At 41.7% G+C, this 19,547-nt stretch overlaps 1 protein-coding gene across 1 annotated transcript in view; it reads left to right on the top strand.

The window, feature by feature from the left end:
• Positions 1-19,547, top strand: part of EFCAB6 (EF-hand calcium binding domain 6) — an 80,787-nt gene that overhangs the window by 19,482 nt on the left and 41,758 nt on the right. Inside the window, 5 exon segments of the mRNA XM_010563598.1 lie at positions 13,334-13,376; positions 13,521-13,635; positions 16,575-16,699; positions 17,832-17,995; positions 18,339-18,587. Coding sequence (XP_010561900.1) covers positions 13,334-13,376; positions 13,521-13,635; positions 16,575-16,699; positions 17,832-17,995; positions 18,339-18,587 — 696 coding nt within the window.

Raw genomic sequence — 19,547 nt, 5'->3', positions numbered from 1 at the left:
CTCCTCTGCAATGTATATGGTGTGGATTGGATTTCTCAAAAGAATTGAAAGCTTTGATTTCTTTTTCTTTCAATCTTCCTTTCTTTCTTTCTTTTTTTTTTTTTTTGTTTCTCAGAAGGAAGGCATTGAAGCACTTGATATCTTAAGTTACAAGTGTTTTTTGCCACAGGTATTTTTTTAGTGTCATTCTAAATAGAACGGTTACTTGGGATAAGTGGAGTGCAGAGAATGCCGTGCGTCCCCAGCACAAGGACAGGAGCCTTCTGCTTTCACCCAGGAATGCCCCAAAGCTTTATGAACATGAATGAAGTCCTGGAAGGCTGAGCAGCTCAGTGAAGCAGCCACACAGTAATGACAAGGGCTCTGATTCATGAGCTCTTCTAATTTATACGGCAGTGATTTAAGAGGGTAATTTAACAGGCCCAGGGAACTACCAGCTTGACCTCTTTGCTGGAAGTTACCCTCAGAATAACAGAAGGGGCTGAACAAACAGTGTGTCTGCTCCTGGGCTGCTAAGGTTCACATCCAGGAGTATTAACTTAGGCTGCTAGTGATTTCATGTTATATTCATATGCCAGGCAGCAAGTTAAGGTAAACAAGGGCTTTCATTCATGATTTCTGACAGATTTAGTTGTGCCGTGGCTGCGATCTTAGCTCCCTCTTCCACTAAAGCAGCTGAATTTGACAGGTCAGTGTTGAGTGGGCCAAGTTGCTTCCAAGTGTCCACCATATAATTCAAGCACTAATTACGCAGGGTATTCATAAAGGGTGACTGTAGGTAGGGGAGGCTTGTGTCCTCAGGCTCCTTCTAGAGTCAATGGAGCTCTTCCAGGTAATGATACAGTGTTTAAGTTAGGTTCCTGCTTTCTCTGTAGGCTACAGAAGGAGCCTGAGAAGGCTAGTTTCCAGTGCCTAAGGATAGCCTTCTGAATAATGCCCTTAGCTGTATATGGAAAGGAAATGTGTTACTTTGATCGTCTTTGCCTTAAGACGTTTGTATTATGCATTGTTCTCAACCTCCCAAATTATTTTAAGATCTTATTTTATCCAGGTTATGCTATAAATACAAGGATAACTCTTCTGATGGAATCTTTTACAAGATGCTTTTGGATAACTTAAAAGTTGCTGTTCTTTCTGGTGACTTAAATGGCATCAGCTCACTTATATCAAAGGAAAAAACAACAAAGAGAAGAAAAAAGGCAAACAGGGATTTCAAAAAGGTACTGTTATTACAGACAATTTTCTATTTAATGTAAAGAAAATATATGTATAGAAAGGAGACTTTCAGATAAACTGAGGATCTGTGCTGTTTTTCTAATGGTAAGTACTGTCCTGGGCTGATCTGTCTTTTCGCAGAGATATATTCAAAATTGTGCAACGCTCAAAGCATTGCATCAGGAGAGCAAACACACATGTATCATTCATCAAAGGTCCTAGGATTCAGGTAAAAGTGGTTGACCTCACTCTACAGGGTCCACAAAGATTATAGCTCACTGCATCACTCAAAAATTGGGGGTTTGCCCTCTAGATAACATCTGAAGAGTAAGCCTATGATCCTCTGTAGAATCAGTGCGGCTCATTATTCAGGAACTGGATTTGAACATTCTCAGCAGATCAGGAACTCTGGCACTTCTGATGGCTGTGACTACTGCAGGCCACAGCTACAGCCTCCGACTGAACCAGCATCATTGATATTGGCATCCAGGTTAGAAAGATGTATGACCTACTGATTGTCCTCACTTTTTACTGTCAAATACATGTAAATGCCTGTATAATCTGGGGTGGAAACAACAAGCTTTCCCTTGTAATGGGATGAGCTCTTCTTAAAAATACTTTTTTTTCTTATATTTGCATGATAATCTACATGTACGGTCAGACCCGGGACACATGTATTTCATTTCACTTGAATCCAGATAATGGTTTACTCTAATATGTCCATGGAGGCGTGCTCACTGCCTATCTTCCCTCATTTTTAGGCTGGTATTCCATAAAACGGAATGCCCTATGCAAAGCTCACGTTTCTGTCAACAGCTCTCAATACAGGAGTATGCCCTGTCTTGCGCCAGATTCTCCTCAGACTTCTTTGTTTCCTCTTCAACAATCTGACTTTTTTTGTGTTTCTGAAGTCCCCATTTGAATCCCCTTCAGAGCAGCTCTAGGGATTGCCTTGTCTGTGTACTCACACATCGGAACTGGCGGCTTATTCCTATGGCTCAAAAAGCCCATTTCTGTTGTCTCTGTTCTGTTGTCTCGGAGCCTTGCCTCAGGATCTCCACACACTTTTCAAAGGAGGCCAAATGTTGCAGGGACACCAAACACAGGTATAAACGCTGGACGCTCAGCTCTAACCCTGAATACCAATTCCAGTGCCGCTCTTAATGCAGCCTTCAGCAGTGCTCTCACAACATGGTTTGTAGGCCCACCCGGACCTTCACGTTTCTGTCATGAACACAGAAATCAGCAGTGGATATTTGGCATTTGAATTGGCAATACGAGGATTGGAATGCCAGCTGAAGGGCCCTGCCGAAGGACAGCTTGCGCTCACCGGAATTCTCTATCGCTCCTTGCCAAGCTCTGCTGTAGGAAGACAAAGCGGAGGAGGAGCATGCTATCCATCTTCCGAAGGCCTCTCAGGCACCGGGACATCCTTCTGTCTCTTCTAGTGAGGTCTTGGGAAGATACAAGCCTTCTGGATATTTTTAAAAAGACCACAATCTCCTTTACCTTCTTGCCAAGGTGACTGTTGGGTATGAGGCCTTTCAACTCCTTCATACAGTGTGCTCAGCCACTAGCCGTTGCGCAGATGTCAACCGTTTGGAAGTGTTAACCTGACTACCTGCCAACCGTTCGTGTGAGACAAGGTCTCAGGCACATGGCTTGAGTCATTTTACTGTCAGGCCAGCGCAGAAGTGAGTCAATCCCTTGTGCAGAAAGCTCGGACTGTGCTGCGAACGTACTAAGTCTGACCTTTTATTTATGACGTTGACCAGAACTGTTGGTTTACACATACTGACAAGTTTAAAAGAGAACCTTTGGATGTTCAGTTTCTGAATTGGTCAGTGTCTTGGAGCTATGTCAGATGAGTTGCTCCTTCTGTAATTATACGCAGTGGTTTACATCTTCCCTTCAGTTCCTCTTGCCCCAGTGATGTGGTGGCCAAGTCAATTCTGGTACCAACACCTTTAAGCCTCCTAGCCTGGAGTTGAAGGCTTCTGTCCCTCCCCCTGAAATTGCTAAAATGAAACTTCAGTATCCTTATGAATCTTAACGTTACCTCTTTCCTTGTTATATAAGGGGTGCTGTGTGCCTCTCATTTGCAAATTATGTCTGCTCCTCTCTTTAGCGAGAATTTGTGACGAGTAATGGAAAAGAAATATTACCTGAAGTCTCTAGGGAAGCAAGTCTGGCCTCTTTCTTACCAAAGTGGTGATTTTGGACCAATGGTCTGCAACAGGTGGGATCTTGATATTTCCACATCTTTCCACCTGTAAGGTCTTTAACAGGTTGGGGTGGTGAAGGTGTCCCTACCTGTGAAAGATCCTGTTCCACAATAGCCTTCATCTTAATCCTCAGGACTTTTAGCGGACTGCCTCTCTCTCTGAAATTTTCCTAATTTGCTTTTGTGAGACACTAGGAAATATCTAAGATCTTATGGTTGGCTCCTTCTATGTAAAGGTTTATGGGAACAGAGTGTTCCTGCAGATGCATTCCAAGATTGTCCCCAAAGCAGAATATGAGCTGTACTTCAATCGAGAAATCAACCTGTTTGTCTTCTGCAAACTGAGTTTGTCCCTCCTGTTCTTGAGGTCAAAAGAGCTTTCTTTTTGTATTGGTAAGAACAGATCTTTCAGAGATTCCCCAAGGTTATTTTTACTGAGCTCCAATGCCATTGCTACTGATAGACTGTCAAAGCAGAGAGTTGGCAAGATAAAAAAAATGCAGATGACTCACCAACATGGAATACAGTTCTGTCAATAGGACACAGTATGCTAAACTCGAGATAAATCAGTGGCCTCACTAATAAATATCTCTGTCCTTAACTTCTGCTGAGCCACCATCTGGAGCTTTACCCATACCTTCAGCAAGCGTTCTGGCACCCAGAACTGACGTGTTAGAGTAGATGGTTAGGTCAGGTTTGTCAGGCCTGAATGAAGAACTTTGAGACCCAGCCCCAGTGAGATGGGAACGTGCAGGGAGTAGGGTTTGGTGTCTCACACAGTTGGTAAATGTACTTGTGGCTTATTACTTGAAGGTGGAAAAAGAACATACTTCTCACTAAGTACTTCAAGCTGGCAGCTGGGCAAGAGAGAGTGTGTGGCTAGCCCAGAGAGGCACATATGCTGATTGCTTGGCTAGCTGCTAACAAATGGAAAAGATAATGTCCCTGCCTTCCCAACTAGGAGAATGGAGAGTCTCTCTCCTTTACATGACTGTCAATTTCACAAAACTTGTAACCGCTGCATCTGAAGACTCCTACCCCTCTCAAGTTTGACTGAAATTGGTAGATGGACTCCAAATTTAGGGGAACGGCTGACAGATGTGGATGAAAAGGCTGATTACATTATTCTTATTTCCCTAGGAAACCAAGGTAAAAGTGGTGCTGGCTAGAGGGAAGTATAATTTAAAATATAAGCTTGCCTGAAATCAGGGTAGATCTCAAGGATCCCTAGTGGCTCTTGTGTCTCTTAGCAGGCTTTGAACTCTTTGTGACTCTGTAATTACTGCCTGAAAGCAGGAATAGATTTCTTAGAAATATGTCAGTAACTCTCCAGTTCTTCTCCTTCCCTCTTTTTAAAGCTAGGTAGTGTGTTTGCTTTTCTGCATAAATTTGGGAGACAATTTTAGCCAGTTCTTTAAGAACCTATATGAATACATAGCAATATTCTGTAATTTGTTCTTTCCTTATTTGTTATTAGTATTCACTGTTCAAGCAGCCTGCTTATATTTGACTCTTTATTGAAGACGGATACAAAAAGAGGCTTTAAGTGCTTCATCCCCTTAATGCAATCTGCTGGTAGTTTCCTTTCTCTGTTGAATAGAAAGCCAAATATTTTCTTGATCCCTCTTACATTACTGAAGCATTTATAGAGTGAGTTCTCATTACTCTTGATATTTTTTATATTGAATCTCACATTGTGTTGTGGCCTTTCAGATTTTGGTCGTATGTACTCATATTTCTCTCTTATAGTGTGATGGCATGTTTCACTGATACACTGCCAGCTCTCCTTAAATTATTTTCCCTTTAGACCCATTTCTCTTGAGACTTTAGTTCCTTGAGAAGGTAGAAATCTACTTTTTTTCATTATTCTCCCACCTTCCTTTTACAAGTGTCATAAACTCTGTCATTCCATCATCATTCCTGCCTAGGCTGTATTTCACCTTTTCAAGCAGTTTCTCTCTGTGTTAATTAGGATGAAATTCAGAAAGACTTTACCTTCACTAGATTTTGCAGCATCGACAGGATGTCACTGACACATTCTGATAATCTGCTGGACAACCTGTGTTCTCCTGTAATCATTTCCCAAGCAATTACAACCAGCTCTTTTGCCCCACCTGATTCTGCCTCTTTTTTCTTTGTCTCAGGAAAAAATCTCCAAATCTCCAAGAGCTTCAAATCAAGTCCTGTTTTCCCTGTTTTCCCTGTTGGTGATGTATTGCAGGCATCCTACCATTGTAGCACTCATAATATCATAGGTTTTTATCATTAGAACTCTAAATAAGGTTTGATTTACTGAACTGTGAGATTGCAGGATCTTCCAAGAACCATAAGGACTTCTAGGTCACCTTCTTCATACCACGTTTCTTATATTCATGTACTGACAACCAGCATGCTTGATCCATTCTGTCTGGTTTTGCCTCTTCTATGACCCTGTAATGTATAACCCTAATCCAAGTAGTTTTAGGTCCTCAGCTAAGTGGCTGTGGTTAATACCGTCCTGTGAGGTTTTATGCTAGCTCCTTTCTCCAATCTAGTCTAAGGCTTCCCTACTAGGTTATAAAGGATAGTAGATAAAGAGACCTTTTTGTGAATAAGCCCCTGACAGGGAAGGTGGTCATTTAGATGACATCCTGCAAGTAATCATTCATTTATTTCCAGGACACATCCAGCCTTTGCCTCAGTCTTGAACTTAAGGAGGAAGGGCATAAAGAACATTTGAATTTACCTTCATCACCTGTCCTGTAATTACTTTTTCATTCTCTCAGGGTCACTCATGGCAAGGCCTATGTTGATAGGCAGGAGAATATAATAATCAGTGGGATGGGGCAGGTAAAGTTGGTAATGTTTTGGCAACCTCTTGCATTCAGGCAAGATAACAGATATCTCAGAAGACCGGGTGCCTTCAGCAAATGAGTCCATCTGAGATCCTGAGGAGGGAGTCAGCAGTCACTGTCATCTTTTGATCCCTTTTGGGAGGCTTAGAGTTAATCTTCTGTGTGCTGCTCAGATCAAAGTAAAACTCTTTTCATTAGCATATTTTTAGAATAAGAGTTAAAATGTTAAGATTATCTTCAAGTTTAGGGAATACTATAAAACACACTTAATAAATCTATAAAATAAGACTGGTGAATATTTCTGCATTTTGCTTATATGGAAATACATCCTCTAAAATTTAGCAAAAATAATTGTTACACCTTTCCTTTTCATGGGTTACAGTAAATCCATAACAGATGTAAAATAAGTACAAGTGGGACACATTACATACCCTTTAATTTAATTTCTTTTCTGTCTTTAAAAGTTATTAAATATTTAATTGTTATTTATTTTAATGGCTTATTGATGAAGGTTGTGGTATTTCAGGAAGAAGAGTATATAGTCCATATCTATGGACTTTCTTATCGGGCCTGAGAAAGAAAGGTATCCTGGCCATCCCTCCAAAGGGAAAAAGCATGAATGTGATTTACTTGGTATCCTGGAAGAGAGAAAACATCATAAGAGAAATTTTTTCCTTTTAAAATCAATGGAAAGACTTTCATTAACTTCTTTCATGTTAGCTTAGCCATCTCATGTTAACTGAGGAGGTATTAAAGGGTAAAGATGGCTCTGTAGCTGATGTAGAAACTTGGGCTGATTAGAAACTAAGCCTGTGATTTGGAGGTTTAGGATCTCCGTTTGCAAAAGAAATACTTCAGAACAGTATCAGTCAATTTTTGGTTTGTTTTTTTGTGTTGGTTTTGGGGTTTTGTTTGGTTGTTGGTTTTTTTTCTGTAAAGCAAGCTATACATAAGAAATGTTTGCACAATACAGGCCTTGGAATCAACGTGTGCTCTAACTTGATCAACCTATCATTTTGGTTTGCATCAAAGAAGCTTCTTCCGTGTCTATATCTTGTTGTCATTAAGGCAGTCTTGTTCATTATTGCTGAATCAAATGTTTGAAACTACAAAAAATAAGTGACTTGCCTTCATGCACAATCTTTCAATTTTAGAATCAAGCAGATTGAAGATCAAGCTAACAAATACGCCCAGAATAGAACTGTTGATGAAGTAATTAAAAGGCTGAAGGACAGAGTGATACAACAGGCAGCAGCTATCAAAGACAGCTTTTTTTGCCTACAACAAATAATCACATGGGCAAATTAATAAAGCTCGCTTGTGGCAGGTAGGAAAAATGTTAGCTATTTTTCTCTATCCTGTACTTTTCCCAGAAAGATACTTAGTGTCTTAGCAATGTGCCTGCTCACACAGCTAGAGTTAAATCCTCCAGGACTGTTTCAGTTACTGATGAGCTAAACAGGTCTCATGCAGGTTATTGTATGAGAAAGAATCTCAACTTGTCTTTAAAGACATAAAATTGTTATCCTGTAGCAGTATTACACCTTGAAATCTTCAACTGCTCCCAGTTGTCAAAAAGAACATGTATGAATTGGGACTGGCAAGACACATTTGGGACTTGGAGGTCGAATGTCAACCAACAACACACCTCTTATGAGAAGTGAGTGGGCATACCTTAAAGAATCACCTAAGCCTTAATTCCGAGTCCTTAAGCCCTCTTTGCAACTCCACAGTGGTAGCTGGTAGGAACTGGATATAGGTAGGTGAAGAATAAGATTCTTAACAGATACAGCATGACACTACAGGGACAATGACCTAAGCTAATTTTATACGATCTTTCAGACTTCTGAGCCGCAGCTTCCTCTGAACCACTCATGGACTGCAGTGTGGCTTGCAATCACAGTGGGACTGGGGGGGGACCCCTGGGGTCTCTGGCTCTCTTCCTTGCTCACTCTTGCTCCGCTTTCAAAGGAGCCTACAGTGACTGTGTCAGGGAAATCTCCCCTGGATGTCTAGTAGTATTTCAGGGCAGAGACTGGTCCCCAACAGGAGAGAAGAACCTTTCTGTAGCTCTCCTTCAAATTCAGTGGATTTGATCATGTTGTAAATTTCCAATGTAATTATTTGATGTTGGCTGGCTTTTGATACTGGGTTAGGTGATTTGGGTACAGCATCTCTGCACTGAGAGGATCTACAATAACACGAATGTATTGAAATTGTATAGTTTTTACTTGCCAAGACTTCCAATTGAATTTTATAGGTGTCTTTTTTGAGGTAGGGTTTTCTGTGGTGTTCCCAGGCCCCATCGCAGCCTTGATGGCTTATCTGACTGCATGTTGTGCTTTGGACAGACTTATGAGGTCAAGGATTTGGGATTGTAGCTACAATGCTAATGGCACCTACCTGTACATTTCTTTTGTTTCATATTTCAAAGCAAAATACTTTGCTGAAAGTTGAGACTGGGCAGGAAAAGAGACATGGTGGCAGTAATATTTCCGTAGCCTACCTAGGTTTAAGCAGGAGCTGCTGCTGAATAGTGTTATGAGAGTAACGCATGCTCTGCCCTTTGCCTCGGCACGGAGGTAAGGTGAGAGTCAGGAAGGGTCAAGCCAGAACTGTACCTTTGAAAATGGCCTGCATAGCCCCTTGAGAAAGGTTGTCCCAATCTGTTTTTGCTCTGGCTCAGTAATAAACATCATCTTCCCATCCATATACCGTGGACTGTACCTGTTTTCACCAGCTACTCTTGTGGGGCCAAATGTACTGACTGTGAGGGGGTGACAAGCTGTTGCCTTCCTTTCTCCTCTTCTCAGCACAGACTCACGAGGTATGTGCTCCACGTCATATGATGGGACGAAGGCTGTTACTATAGAGCCTTCCCCTGCAAACACTGTAGCTGCATTCAGCCGCACATCTTCTTACCCTCAGGTGGATATCTTGCTGCAATTGCGTGCAGGCAGTGAAATTGCTTTGAAATGAAGGGGTGGGAAAGAGGGAGGACAAAACACATAAAACATTTTCCATTTTTCTTAATGTTTTCTTGTTAGTAATATACTTATTAAGAATGTGTTAAGCTGCAGCCCTTCCTCCTATGCAGATCCGACATCTGTGGCACATACCTTTGGGACATTGGCTTTGGTTGCTGTGATTTGCACTACAACGTGATACCTAAGAGGTTTATATGTTGCCTGCAGCTAATGCAGTAGCATGTGTTTTGTCACCTGCTGCTTTTTCTTCTGTGTTGGCTGGCTGTGTACAACTCACATTTAAGATATTTGTATAGCACCAGAAGCTATTGAACAGTTAGTCTTTGTGATTTCAGTGGATGATGCATTTCTCAAGTTTTGGCAAAGCACAAAGGATAAAAAATCGTCATGTACCTGCAGCCAGGTATATGCATCACTGCACTGTGATGTTCTTGGACCCTGCATGCTCAGCAGAGCCCAGCTGGGTGGAATACTGCCCGGGAACTCTGCCCTGCTGCTGCTGCTGCTGATCATCCTGTTCTGCTTTGCCTTGTGCTGAGTGAAATAAGCCTACTCTGGAATGAATGAGGATGAGGGCTCTGTGCAAATAAGGGTGATTAAAAGGGATTCCTCATCAGAACTGGAGTGACAGACTACCTTATGTCTCTGGGAACAGCCTGGGCGTTTGTGTTTTCAGGTGAAACGCAGACTGAAACTGATTCTCCATCACTTGTGGTCTTCAAAGGTCTCTGCACCTTTTGCAAAAGAAAGGGTTTTTCCAACTCATTGCCTAGGTAGAATTCCAACTGGGAGTTTTCACATTCTTCTTGCTTTAATTTCCCTGACAATTCTGTCAAGATGTTCATCAATCCCTGCCCTGGGAGCACAGCTGCTTCTCATCCCAGAGCTCATGGAGTTTCAGTGGTAGATAAAGAATATCTAGAAATGGCTGTCTAGCACCCTTGTAGGCATGACAGGGAACCTGCCCTGGCCTCCAGCTGCTGCTCCAGAAGGATGTAGGACTCTCTGTATCACATCTGCCAGCTGCATGTAGATATTTTGGATACATTAGGTTATCGCAAATGGTGTAGACAATATGACATGTCGCAAGCACATTTAGGTGGGTAGGTTGTGAGGCATTTTGGGGTGCCACTGACGTTAAAGTGATCTACAGTGGTACGCTGTTCTTTGACTGGATCCTGACTCTGGAGCTTGGCAGGTGTGCCAACACCATTGCCCACCTTATTGGCTCATTTGAAACGGCTACTCTGATCTACAGCTTCATTTAGAGCAGCCAGGCAGCTAGTGCCAGCGTTGCTTGTCCTCAGAGGTGGAATAGGTTATTCAAACAGTCATAGCATAGTGTGATACTGGTAAACATAAAGCATACTTGTTTTCTGATTTGTTATTCAAAGCCAAGCCATAGAAGTGGTGTTTTGGGTTTGTGTGGTGGGGTTTTGGTAGCGGAGTAGGGTCCGCAGGGCCAGCTCCTGGGAGAAGCTGCTCGAAGCTCCCCCGGCTCCAAGCTGGACCCGCCTCTGACCCAGGCCGAGCCCCTCAGCGACGGCGGTAACACCTCTGGGAGAACAGATTTCAGAAGGGGAATGCCCCGAGAGTCAGGGGAGTAGGACGTGAGAGGAACCCCTCTGTGGATCCCGAGGTCAGGGAAGGAAGAGGGGATGCCCCCGCAGCCCGCGGTGAGGTGGCAGGCTGTCCCCACCAGCCCACGGAGGGGAGCGGGGGAGCAGATATCTACCTGCAGCCCATGGTGGACCCCACACCAGAGCAGGGGGAAGCCTTCCAAAATAGCTGTGACTCCATGGGAAAGCCTGCGCTGGAGCAGTCTGTGCCTGAAGGACTGCAGCCCATGGAAGGGACCCACGCTGGAGCAGTTCGTGAAGAACTGCAGTCTGTGGGAAGGACCCATGTCAGAGAAGTTCATGGAGAACTTCTTCCTGTGCTGGAGCAGGGGAAGAGTGAGGAGTCCTCCCCCTGAGGAGGAAGGAGCAGCAGAGACAACGTGCGATGAACTGACCACAACCCCCATTCTCTGGAGGTAGAGAAAATCAAAACTGGGAATGGAGTTGAGCCCGGGAAGGAGGGAGGGGTGAGGGAAGGTGTTTTAAGATTTGGGTTTAGTTCTTATTATCCTGTTTTGATTTGATTGGTAGTAAATGAAATTGATTTTGGTTTTTTTTCCCCAAGTTGAGTCTGTTTTTTGCCTGTGACCATAATTAGTAAGTGATCCCTCCCTGTGCTTGTGTTGACCCATGAGCTTTTCTTTAGATTTTCTCCTCCCCATCCCACCAGGATGGGGGAGGAGTGAGCGAGCGGCTTTGTGGTGCTTTGTTGCCAGCTGGGCTTAAACCACAACAAGTAGGCAAAAGCTGTCTGCCCAACTTGGAAATGGATAAGCTCTGTTTATTTGTATAACATTATGTTACAGCACTATTAAGGGAGTGGGCAGAATGCACCTTTATATTCCTCTGAAGGGTAATTGATCTTGGTATGCCCGAATAACCCAAAAATGCAGACATAGAATCACCAGTTAACCTTTGCAGGGTTATACCAACACTGTCGGTGCTCTGTGTTTTTCTTTCTAGCTTACAGCATAAGGACACCTTTTAGCTGCTTGCCTGTGGAGTACCAAAGGTGTGAGGCGGGTTAGTGAAGGGGTTGCCAAACTCCACCACCTTTACCAAAGAGTAGCATAGTACCTCTGCCTTCACTGGCCTGGATCTCCTAGGAACTAGACAAGTTCTGCCAACTGGACAACTGTTGCCTTTGCACCTTTGGACTTGGCAAAATTTTAATATAGTTCAAAATCAGGAAGATGGTAACTGAAGCTCTGTCAGGGGTCCTGGGGTAACGTCCACAATTTGCATGTGTGCCTTCACTTTTCTGAAGGATTACAGTATGTCCTTCCTGTAAGGGTGTCATCAATCCTCTTCCTTTAAATAAGACTTAGAAACTATGCCTTTCGTGAGCCATTCAGCACAGGACAACGACCTAGTCGTACAATTTAATATGACTTAATCTTGCATGCAGTTTTCGTGGAGTTTTATCACTTTTTTTTCTCTAGATGAAAGTGCTAATAGTTGAGACTGTAGTCACCAACATTACTATTGTGACTGATTCTCTCCAGCTTTGATTGGATTTGTGTGGCCAGATTTCCTTATCGCTACTATTAAGCATTTGATCTGATGGTAAATACTTGTTCAACTGAACATAAAATATGCTTGCTTATCCAGAAGCTTTACATTCACAGAAAGGAATGATAATTTGCTAATTATTCTCACTTTTTTAACACTCCTTATGCTGTTCAGCTATTTAATGATTTTTTTTCTTTTAATCTGTACAATTAACTGAAATATAATGGCAAGAGTAATCGCTGTAGGAACGCTTGGAAAGTCAGGACAGAGCTGTGCAGGATGCTTGTAAAGAAATACATCCAAATCAGGAATTACAAAGCAGTCAAGGAAATGAAAGATTTTGGAGAAAGCCCTCAGCAGCAGCAGGGGCTGCAACTACAACTCTTCAGGGAAACAGGAGGTGGGAAAAGTAGAAGAAAACCAGGGACCTCTCCACAGTTGTCTGCAAGGTAACATTAAGAGGGACACAATGGGAGACTGCTGCCACTCCGGACTGCTGCATCTCTTAGATGCAGAGAGGTAAAGGGTCTGCCAAAAAAAGGAGAAAGGGACATGGGAGGCATGTAGGAAGGTCAGAAAGTTCCTTGCCAAAATAGATTGCCTAAAATGGATCCCCAAATATGCTTCGAAGAGCAGCAATGCAGAAGGAATGAATCATGCCTTCCATGTCGCTGCTGCTGTATGTGGTTCAGGGGCCTGAATCCATCCTGCAGCATTTCTTGTCCTGGAGGTAGTTGTCACAGGCTTGTGGGGAAAAGTTGTAGCAGCAAATTCTACAAACGACAGTTTTCCTCCAGTCTGCTAAATGAGCTAACATCATTTCTTCTGGCACTTTTTACTTTCCAGGTGAAGTTTAATCTTAGCCTGTCACTCGGAGCTTTTGCTTAAAATGCCAGTCAGAAAAATACAGTCAAATTTTGCTCTCTGTCTCTTTCTGTATAGAATTGAAGTTGTACAAAATAGACCTATATTTAAGTGGCTTACGGTAAATGTAAGGAAGAGAGAACAATTTTCAGAGTAATTTCAAATTGAGCCATAGGATAAAACACCCAGATATTTAGTATTCAAAATGGCATATTAAGCAAGAAAATAGGCCATTATATAACTTATTTTATTTCTCTTCTAACAGGTGTTGGAAGATCATGGCATGCCAGTGGATGACAGTCAATTTAATCTAGTAACAGAAAAGTTAGGGTTACCAGATGGAGGGTTGAGTTATCTGGATTTTGTGGCAACACTGGCAGGTAAAGCAATTTTAACAGCAATAAACCATGAAACAAACCTTTCCTGGAAAATCCAGAACTTTTCTCTTTCGAGAAAAGGCTATTGGTAAAATCAGGAAGATATCAGTGATATGATTTTTAGCACGTGGATGACCTTCCCATCTGTAGTTCTTTGACTCCTGATCCAGCTGAGCTGCTGAGTAGCTAATTCAGGACAAGAGGAAAACTGGAACATGTGGGCTGTGAACTAACTAAAGGTCCACAGAGAGGTGCCATGGAGTTGTCACTAACAGTTTGCAAAAAATAACTGACTGATTGCTCTGCCTTGAGTAGATCCTTGTCCTCAGCATCTGTAACTCTTATTCACAGTCTTGGAATTATCCTAAATTCCAGTGGATGATTTTATAGTAGTGATGTCCAGCAACTTCTTCTATTCTGTGTAAAAAGCCAGAAGACAGTAACTAGTCCTTTCAGGAAAGAAGGATCTGTTAGTAAGCCATTAGTGATGAGTTTCAGTGGCAGTATATACAACTGGAGCCCTGTGGTGTGATCTGGTTATTTATTGGTTTATGGTTTTAATTTAAAGTACTGCTTTTGAACGTTAAAGCTCCTAAGGGACATTGCTACTAGAGAATGCTGAAATGTGGTTATCTATAAAGTAATTGATAGTTTTATTAGAGTATCAAGAATCCCAGTGAGAGAGCAAGGTTTACTGTTTGTGCAGATATAGATGTATTGTCCACCCATATAATGAGGATGTGGTCTTCATTGATTTACTGTTGCTGAGGAATGAATACCAGAGGAATATATTTGTAATTTGGGAGCACATTTTGTCACCTCAGCTACTTGCCTTAACCCATCAGTAATTTCACTGATTTCAAGGTACTGTAAGTAAGGGGTTTGATTTTCAGCTCAAAAATTCAACTGATGGAATCTGAACTCATTTCTTAGGGTGGAACCCTGAGTGCAGACTAAAGCTAGTAAGTAATTATTCATTTCTCATTTCTTTTATATTTATGCCGTAAGTCTAGATTTTGTGGGTAAAATTCTGATGCCACTGAAGTCAATGGCAGTTTTGCCCTTGGCTTCAAGGCCTGTTTTAACTTCTGCATTATGCCTCTGTTATTTTTCTCAGAGGTGCGCATTTACTTTTTTCACACTGTTACTATTCTTTTCTGCTGTCATTATTTCTCTTCTAGAACTAAGACAAGAAGGAGAACTTACTTGTGGCTGGCTGACATAATATTCAGGTTTTTCTTCATTCAGGCCTAGAAGTTTAGAAGTTTGTGAATATAGCCAGCTAACTATCTGTCCACCAAAATATGTGCGCCTTCATCCAGTAGCCTAATAAAACACGTTTGAAACAGGTTAACCTCGGGGAAAATGAGTGTGCCAGCTCTTTGATTTAAATCAAGAATCAACAGTGTTTTGTCTGTATTTAAAGCTTTTGCTTTTGCCAATTATGAGAATCACAACTTTTCTTTCCATACGTTACTATATCTCATAGTTGGAAAAGGAAGCGTGACTCACACTTAACACAAAGTAAGTATCAGAAACCAGAAGGCAAAGAAAAAACCCTCCTAACTTTTATTTTTCAATGATTTGTGATTCACTGGGGTGGAGGGTGGTCTGTAGTTACAGAAAAAGAGACCTGATTTTCTTCTTATAAGCTTTAGTGGGAAGACAACACAAATATAAATTTTCTTGGCTAGACTTCGGTAGAAACTGGAATTGAAAAAAGGGAAGGATAGTGCATGTCTGTAGGGGGAGTAGGATTTAAAGGGTAAAATTAGGAGAAGTTAAAATGATGCAGTGAATACTATTTAGTGATTCTTTGGAGTAGTTGTACAGGCTCTTATGTGTCGGTATATGTAAATCTTTTTAAAAGAAAAGAAACGTTCCTTTAGAACAGACCACTAACAGCATTTTTCTTATCAATCAGGAGTAGGGTGTAGTGAAATGTCAGTGAGTACATTCTTCTTTGCAGGTTTTTCCCATTTTAAAATCTGACATGAATTACTTTACTCCTCTATATGGCTCATATGTTGCAGAAAAATTGTAAAATGTTCAAGAGGCTACAAAAGATGCTTGGTCTCTTTTTCCCCGGAAGGAAGGCAAAATAGGTTCCTAGAGTATCACTGCACAACGAGAAGAAGGAATCAGATCTGGAACAGTGACCAAAATAGCTTTTCTATGGCCTAAAAGTAGTTTAGCCCTTCAGAACTGGAAGTACACGGGTGCCCTGCTGGGAAGCTGGCTGTCGCCCTTTCCTGGTCCTGCTGGGCTGTGGTATAATAAACTTCTGACAATATGAAGCTGCTGTTTGTGCAGGACTGAGTCTTGCCAGAACAGAACATTAGGCGAAATAGTTTCAGGGATGATGCTTTGTTAAGTCAGGAGTGTTTTGATGGCAGATCTCCTGAAATAGCTCGCGTCGGTTCAAACGGGAGGAGAGCTAAGCCAGGATAGAATTGCTCCAGGGGAGATGGTCTAGTGTGGAGCGATCGTGCTACACAGTCAAAGATGTAACAAATTACTTTCTCTGACACTGTCTGCAGCTCCTGTGTTCCCTCACTGAGACAGACGGGCGATATGACAACAAGTCACAGCTTTCACGGTGCTCCTTTCCTCCTCCTCCGGTCTGATACCTCCCTTCCTCAAAGCAGCCAGACACCAGAGAAGGCTAAGGCAAAGAAAAAGACTTTGTTTCAGCTGTGCTTTCTTCAGCTGAGATTATCTTTGCCTTGTGCTGGGAAAACTATAGCAGCTGAGGCCATTACTGTAAATTGAGTGGACACCACTAATGCTTCATACAGCTATTGGACTTAGTCATGTTTGGGGTGTAAAGAATATGGTTGCAGGGTTTCTTGTTTTGTTTATGTTACATTACTGCGCTATTTATCAGATATGTTTAATATAATCTTTTCAATGTTTGCTATAATTTGATTTCGTTATTGCAGATGCCAGATTGAATGGGCCGGGAGCTACATTACGTAACAGTCCAAACCACAGAGTAAATGATGCTAAATATCACTACATGACTGCTGAAGAGTGTCTCAATCAACTTAATGATAAGCTGATGGAAGTCTATGAGATAAACACATTGAGCCATGGTTTGCTTTGGCAGTGAAGCTGGTTGTTATTTTGATATAAACATTTGTTTTAAAAGTTGGTTTGGAGGAGCTGTCAGGAAAGTGACTCTAAAAATTATGTTGGATTTCATGTCTTCTGTCTTCTCAGAAACGTCCAGTTCAAATACTTTCAGTTTTCAAGGCAAAAACTTTTTTTTTCTAGTTGTCTTCTCAGCAGCCTCTGCCAGGAAAATAAGATCTGAGTTATTTATTTCCCATCCTTTTGTGAGCATAGCTATTAAAGATTCTGCAATTAGAAAAGAATAACTGTACTACTCATTCATGGAACAGTCCATCTAATCATGAGAATGATCTTTCAAGATGACGTTCTTAGTCCCTAAATCTTGCAACACAGTGGTCTTAATAAAGAGTTGTTTCCCAGCTTTTCTGTGTTTGTTTATTGTTTTCTGTAATTACCATTAGAACGTATTCCTTGAATTCCCTCCATGGATATGCACAGAGTAAGAGAGATCACATTTTACAAAGGAAAGAAGCCACAGTCATTACCCTTTTGCTCAGTTCATCCCATCCCATCCCTGTTCCCTGGGAGAAGTGGAAAGATCAGCATTCAGGAAACTGATCCTCTGTTCAAACCAGCTTGGACACACCTAGCAAAGCTGATCATATTGATCATAATTACTTCAGATTTCTGAAGAACTGCACCATTTTAAAGGTGTTTGAACATTTTGCATCTATTTTAACGGGAGAAGCTGTTCAGCTGGTAGAACAATTGCTGTAAAATCTCTCTTCATTACAGGTTTTTCTAAGGGTGTGCATGAGTAGAAATGAGGTACCTCGCAGTATAGTACCGATGGAAGGTAGAAGTTAATTTGTAAATTGATATGGGGGTGGCTTTTTGATGCTCCCTACTTTTGTTCAGTTCTGTACATGCTTGAGATCAAAGCAATAAGACTGCAGTTTACTGCAGACTATACCAAGTGTTTAGTAAGGCAGTACTATATAAACGCTTTGTATTCTCAAACTGCTTTAAAATATTTGCCTGTTGTCAAAACAAGTCTAGAGCAATCATTTGTTATTTATGTTTCAAAATATGTTAAATATATTTAGTAAAATATTCCTTGTTAGGACACCTATTCTGTCTTCCATGAAACAGACAGTAATCATGACAGTATCATCAACTTGCTTGACTTTCGGCAATTCTTGGACAGCTTTCTGCTTCATCTTAGAGATGAGGAATTCCTGCGCCTGCTTGGTTTGTTGGGAATGAACGTGACCTCCAGGTTAAATTAGCAAGCATTCTGTCAACGGTTCCACACCCAAGAAACTAAGGAGGTACCTCCTCGGCTCACGCCATCTCAAAAGTAAGAAAGAAAACATTGTGTGGTACCTACAGTAATCTTATATGTTTACAGAAATGAATATGTTGTCTGAAAATTTATATTAGATATAATTGAAAAAAGATACTATTGAAATATGTCTTTATCAAGCTGAAGTTGGGTAGCTTTACCAAATTCTCAGTGATTTATGACTCCATTAAATCAGATATTGAATCCACCACTAGGTTAGAATGCCAGAACTACCCCTGGGGACTGCTTAAATCTGTAAGGTCAAACATATATACTGGTGCCTGAGTTGGAGCCTTAGAGGTGAGCTAGCCTCCAAACTGGACAACTTTGCTGCATCTTCCACGCATGCGGAACTGGGGATATGGTTTGGGAATCAGATGTCATTTGGGATTGAGGAGCTGCCAGGTTATTACCCGTTTGGCACAGTGTCTGTCAGTTCTGAGACTAATATTGTTGTTAGTGAACATTACAGTAGCCCGAAGCCTCCTGCTCCAGACCTTTATGGCACCAGGGCACTGAGAGCAGACGAGGTCAGGTGAGGTGCACAGCAGCATTGGGGCACCGTGGAGCTGGTGGAGGGTAGGGAGAACAGTGCTGCTACCTCCCTTCCTGCGAGAAGCGATGCTACTTGAAACGTCTGGAATTTTAAAGTTTGAGCTTAACTTTAACGATAATTGGCATTTAGCCACTAAAAAATTCATTCTAAAAACTCAGTGTGAAACTCTGTTTAACTATGCAAACACAGATAAATTCATAAAAATAATGACAAGATACAGCAGGACTGAAAAAGCTCCTGATCAGCAGCTCATCTCTGCTGCGGCAGTGAAGATGTGATATATACACATAGGCTTATTTCCCAGTTTTTATTTGTCTCTTACAGCATTACTGTTGGCTCTGATATTAGTAATATTTATCTGCTTGGTTTGTTTTTTCCTGAGTTGGACGACTGAGTGAATCAGGGACATCACTCTAAAGCAAGAAAGGAAACTGATCGTGACTGAGTCTTGCTAACAGTTGGAGTCAGAGACTGTTACTGTTGTGCTCTCATTTCTGTTTCAGTTTGGACTTAGCTAGAAACTGAAACATTTTGAATTTAGCTCCAGAATTTCCTCGTTTCAAATACTATTACTGTTTCAGAAGTCCAGCAAAGAAAATACAGTGATTGAAAGCCTTAAGAGCACCTGCGTTTTCCCAGCTAAATTTTTAGACCATTTTTTGTTGGTCAATTGTTTAGGCTTATGCAATCTTCTCTCAAGCAGTGGGAATGGGGAAAACTCAGAAGGTTCCTAGGCACCTAAAACAGATTAATGTGGCATTCATGTTTCTAAATCCAAACGGAGCCCTCAGCAAAGGCTGTCAAGGCCCAGAGCCCCAGGAGCTCAGAAGTGGCAGAGCTGACTGTGGTGCAGTTCTCCAGGACTTAAGCTCTGGTGTGCACATACCACAGGTGGTACGGAACTCAGTGGGTAGGTCAGATGTAGTGACCACGTCTCAC

Source organism: Haliaeetus leucocephalus, unplaced genomic scaffold (assembly GCF_000737465.1).
Source record: "Haliaeetus leucocephalus isolate CR32 unplaced genomic scaffold, Haliaeetus_leucocephalus-4.0 Scaffold170, whole genome shotgun sequence".
In the NCBI taxonomy this organism is placed as follows: Eukaryota; Metazoa; Chordata; class Aves; order Accipitriformes; family Accipitridae; genus Haliaeetus; species Haliaeetus leucocephalus.
This window is presented reverse-complemented; position numbering and strand designations above follow the sequence as displayed.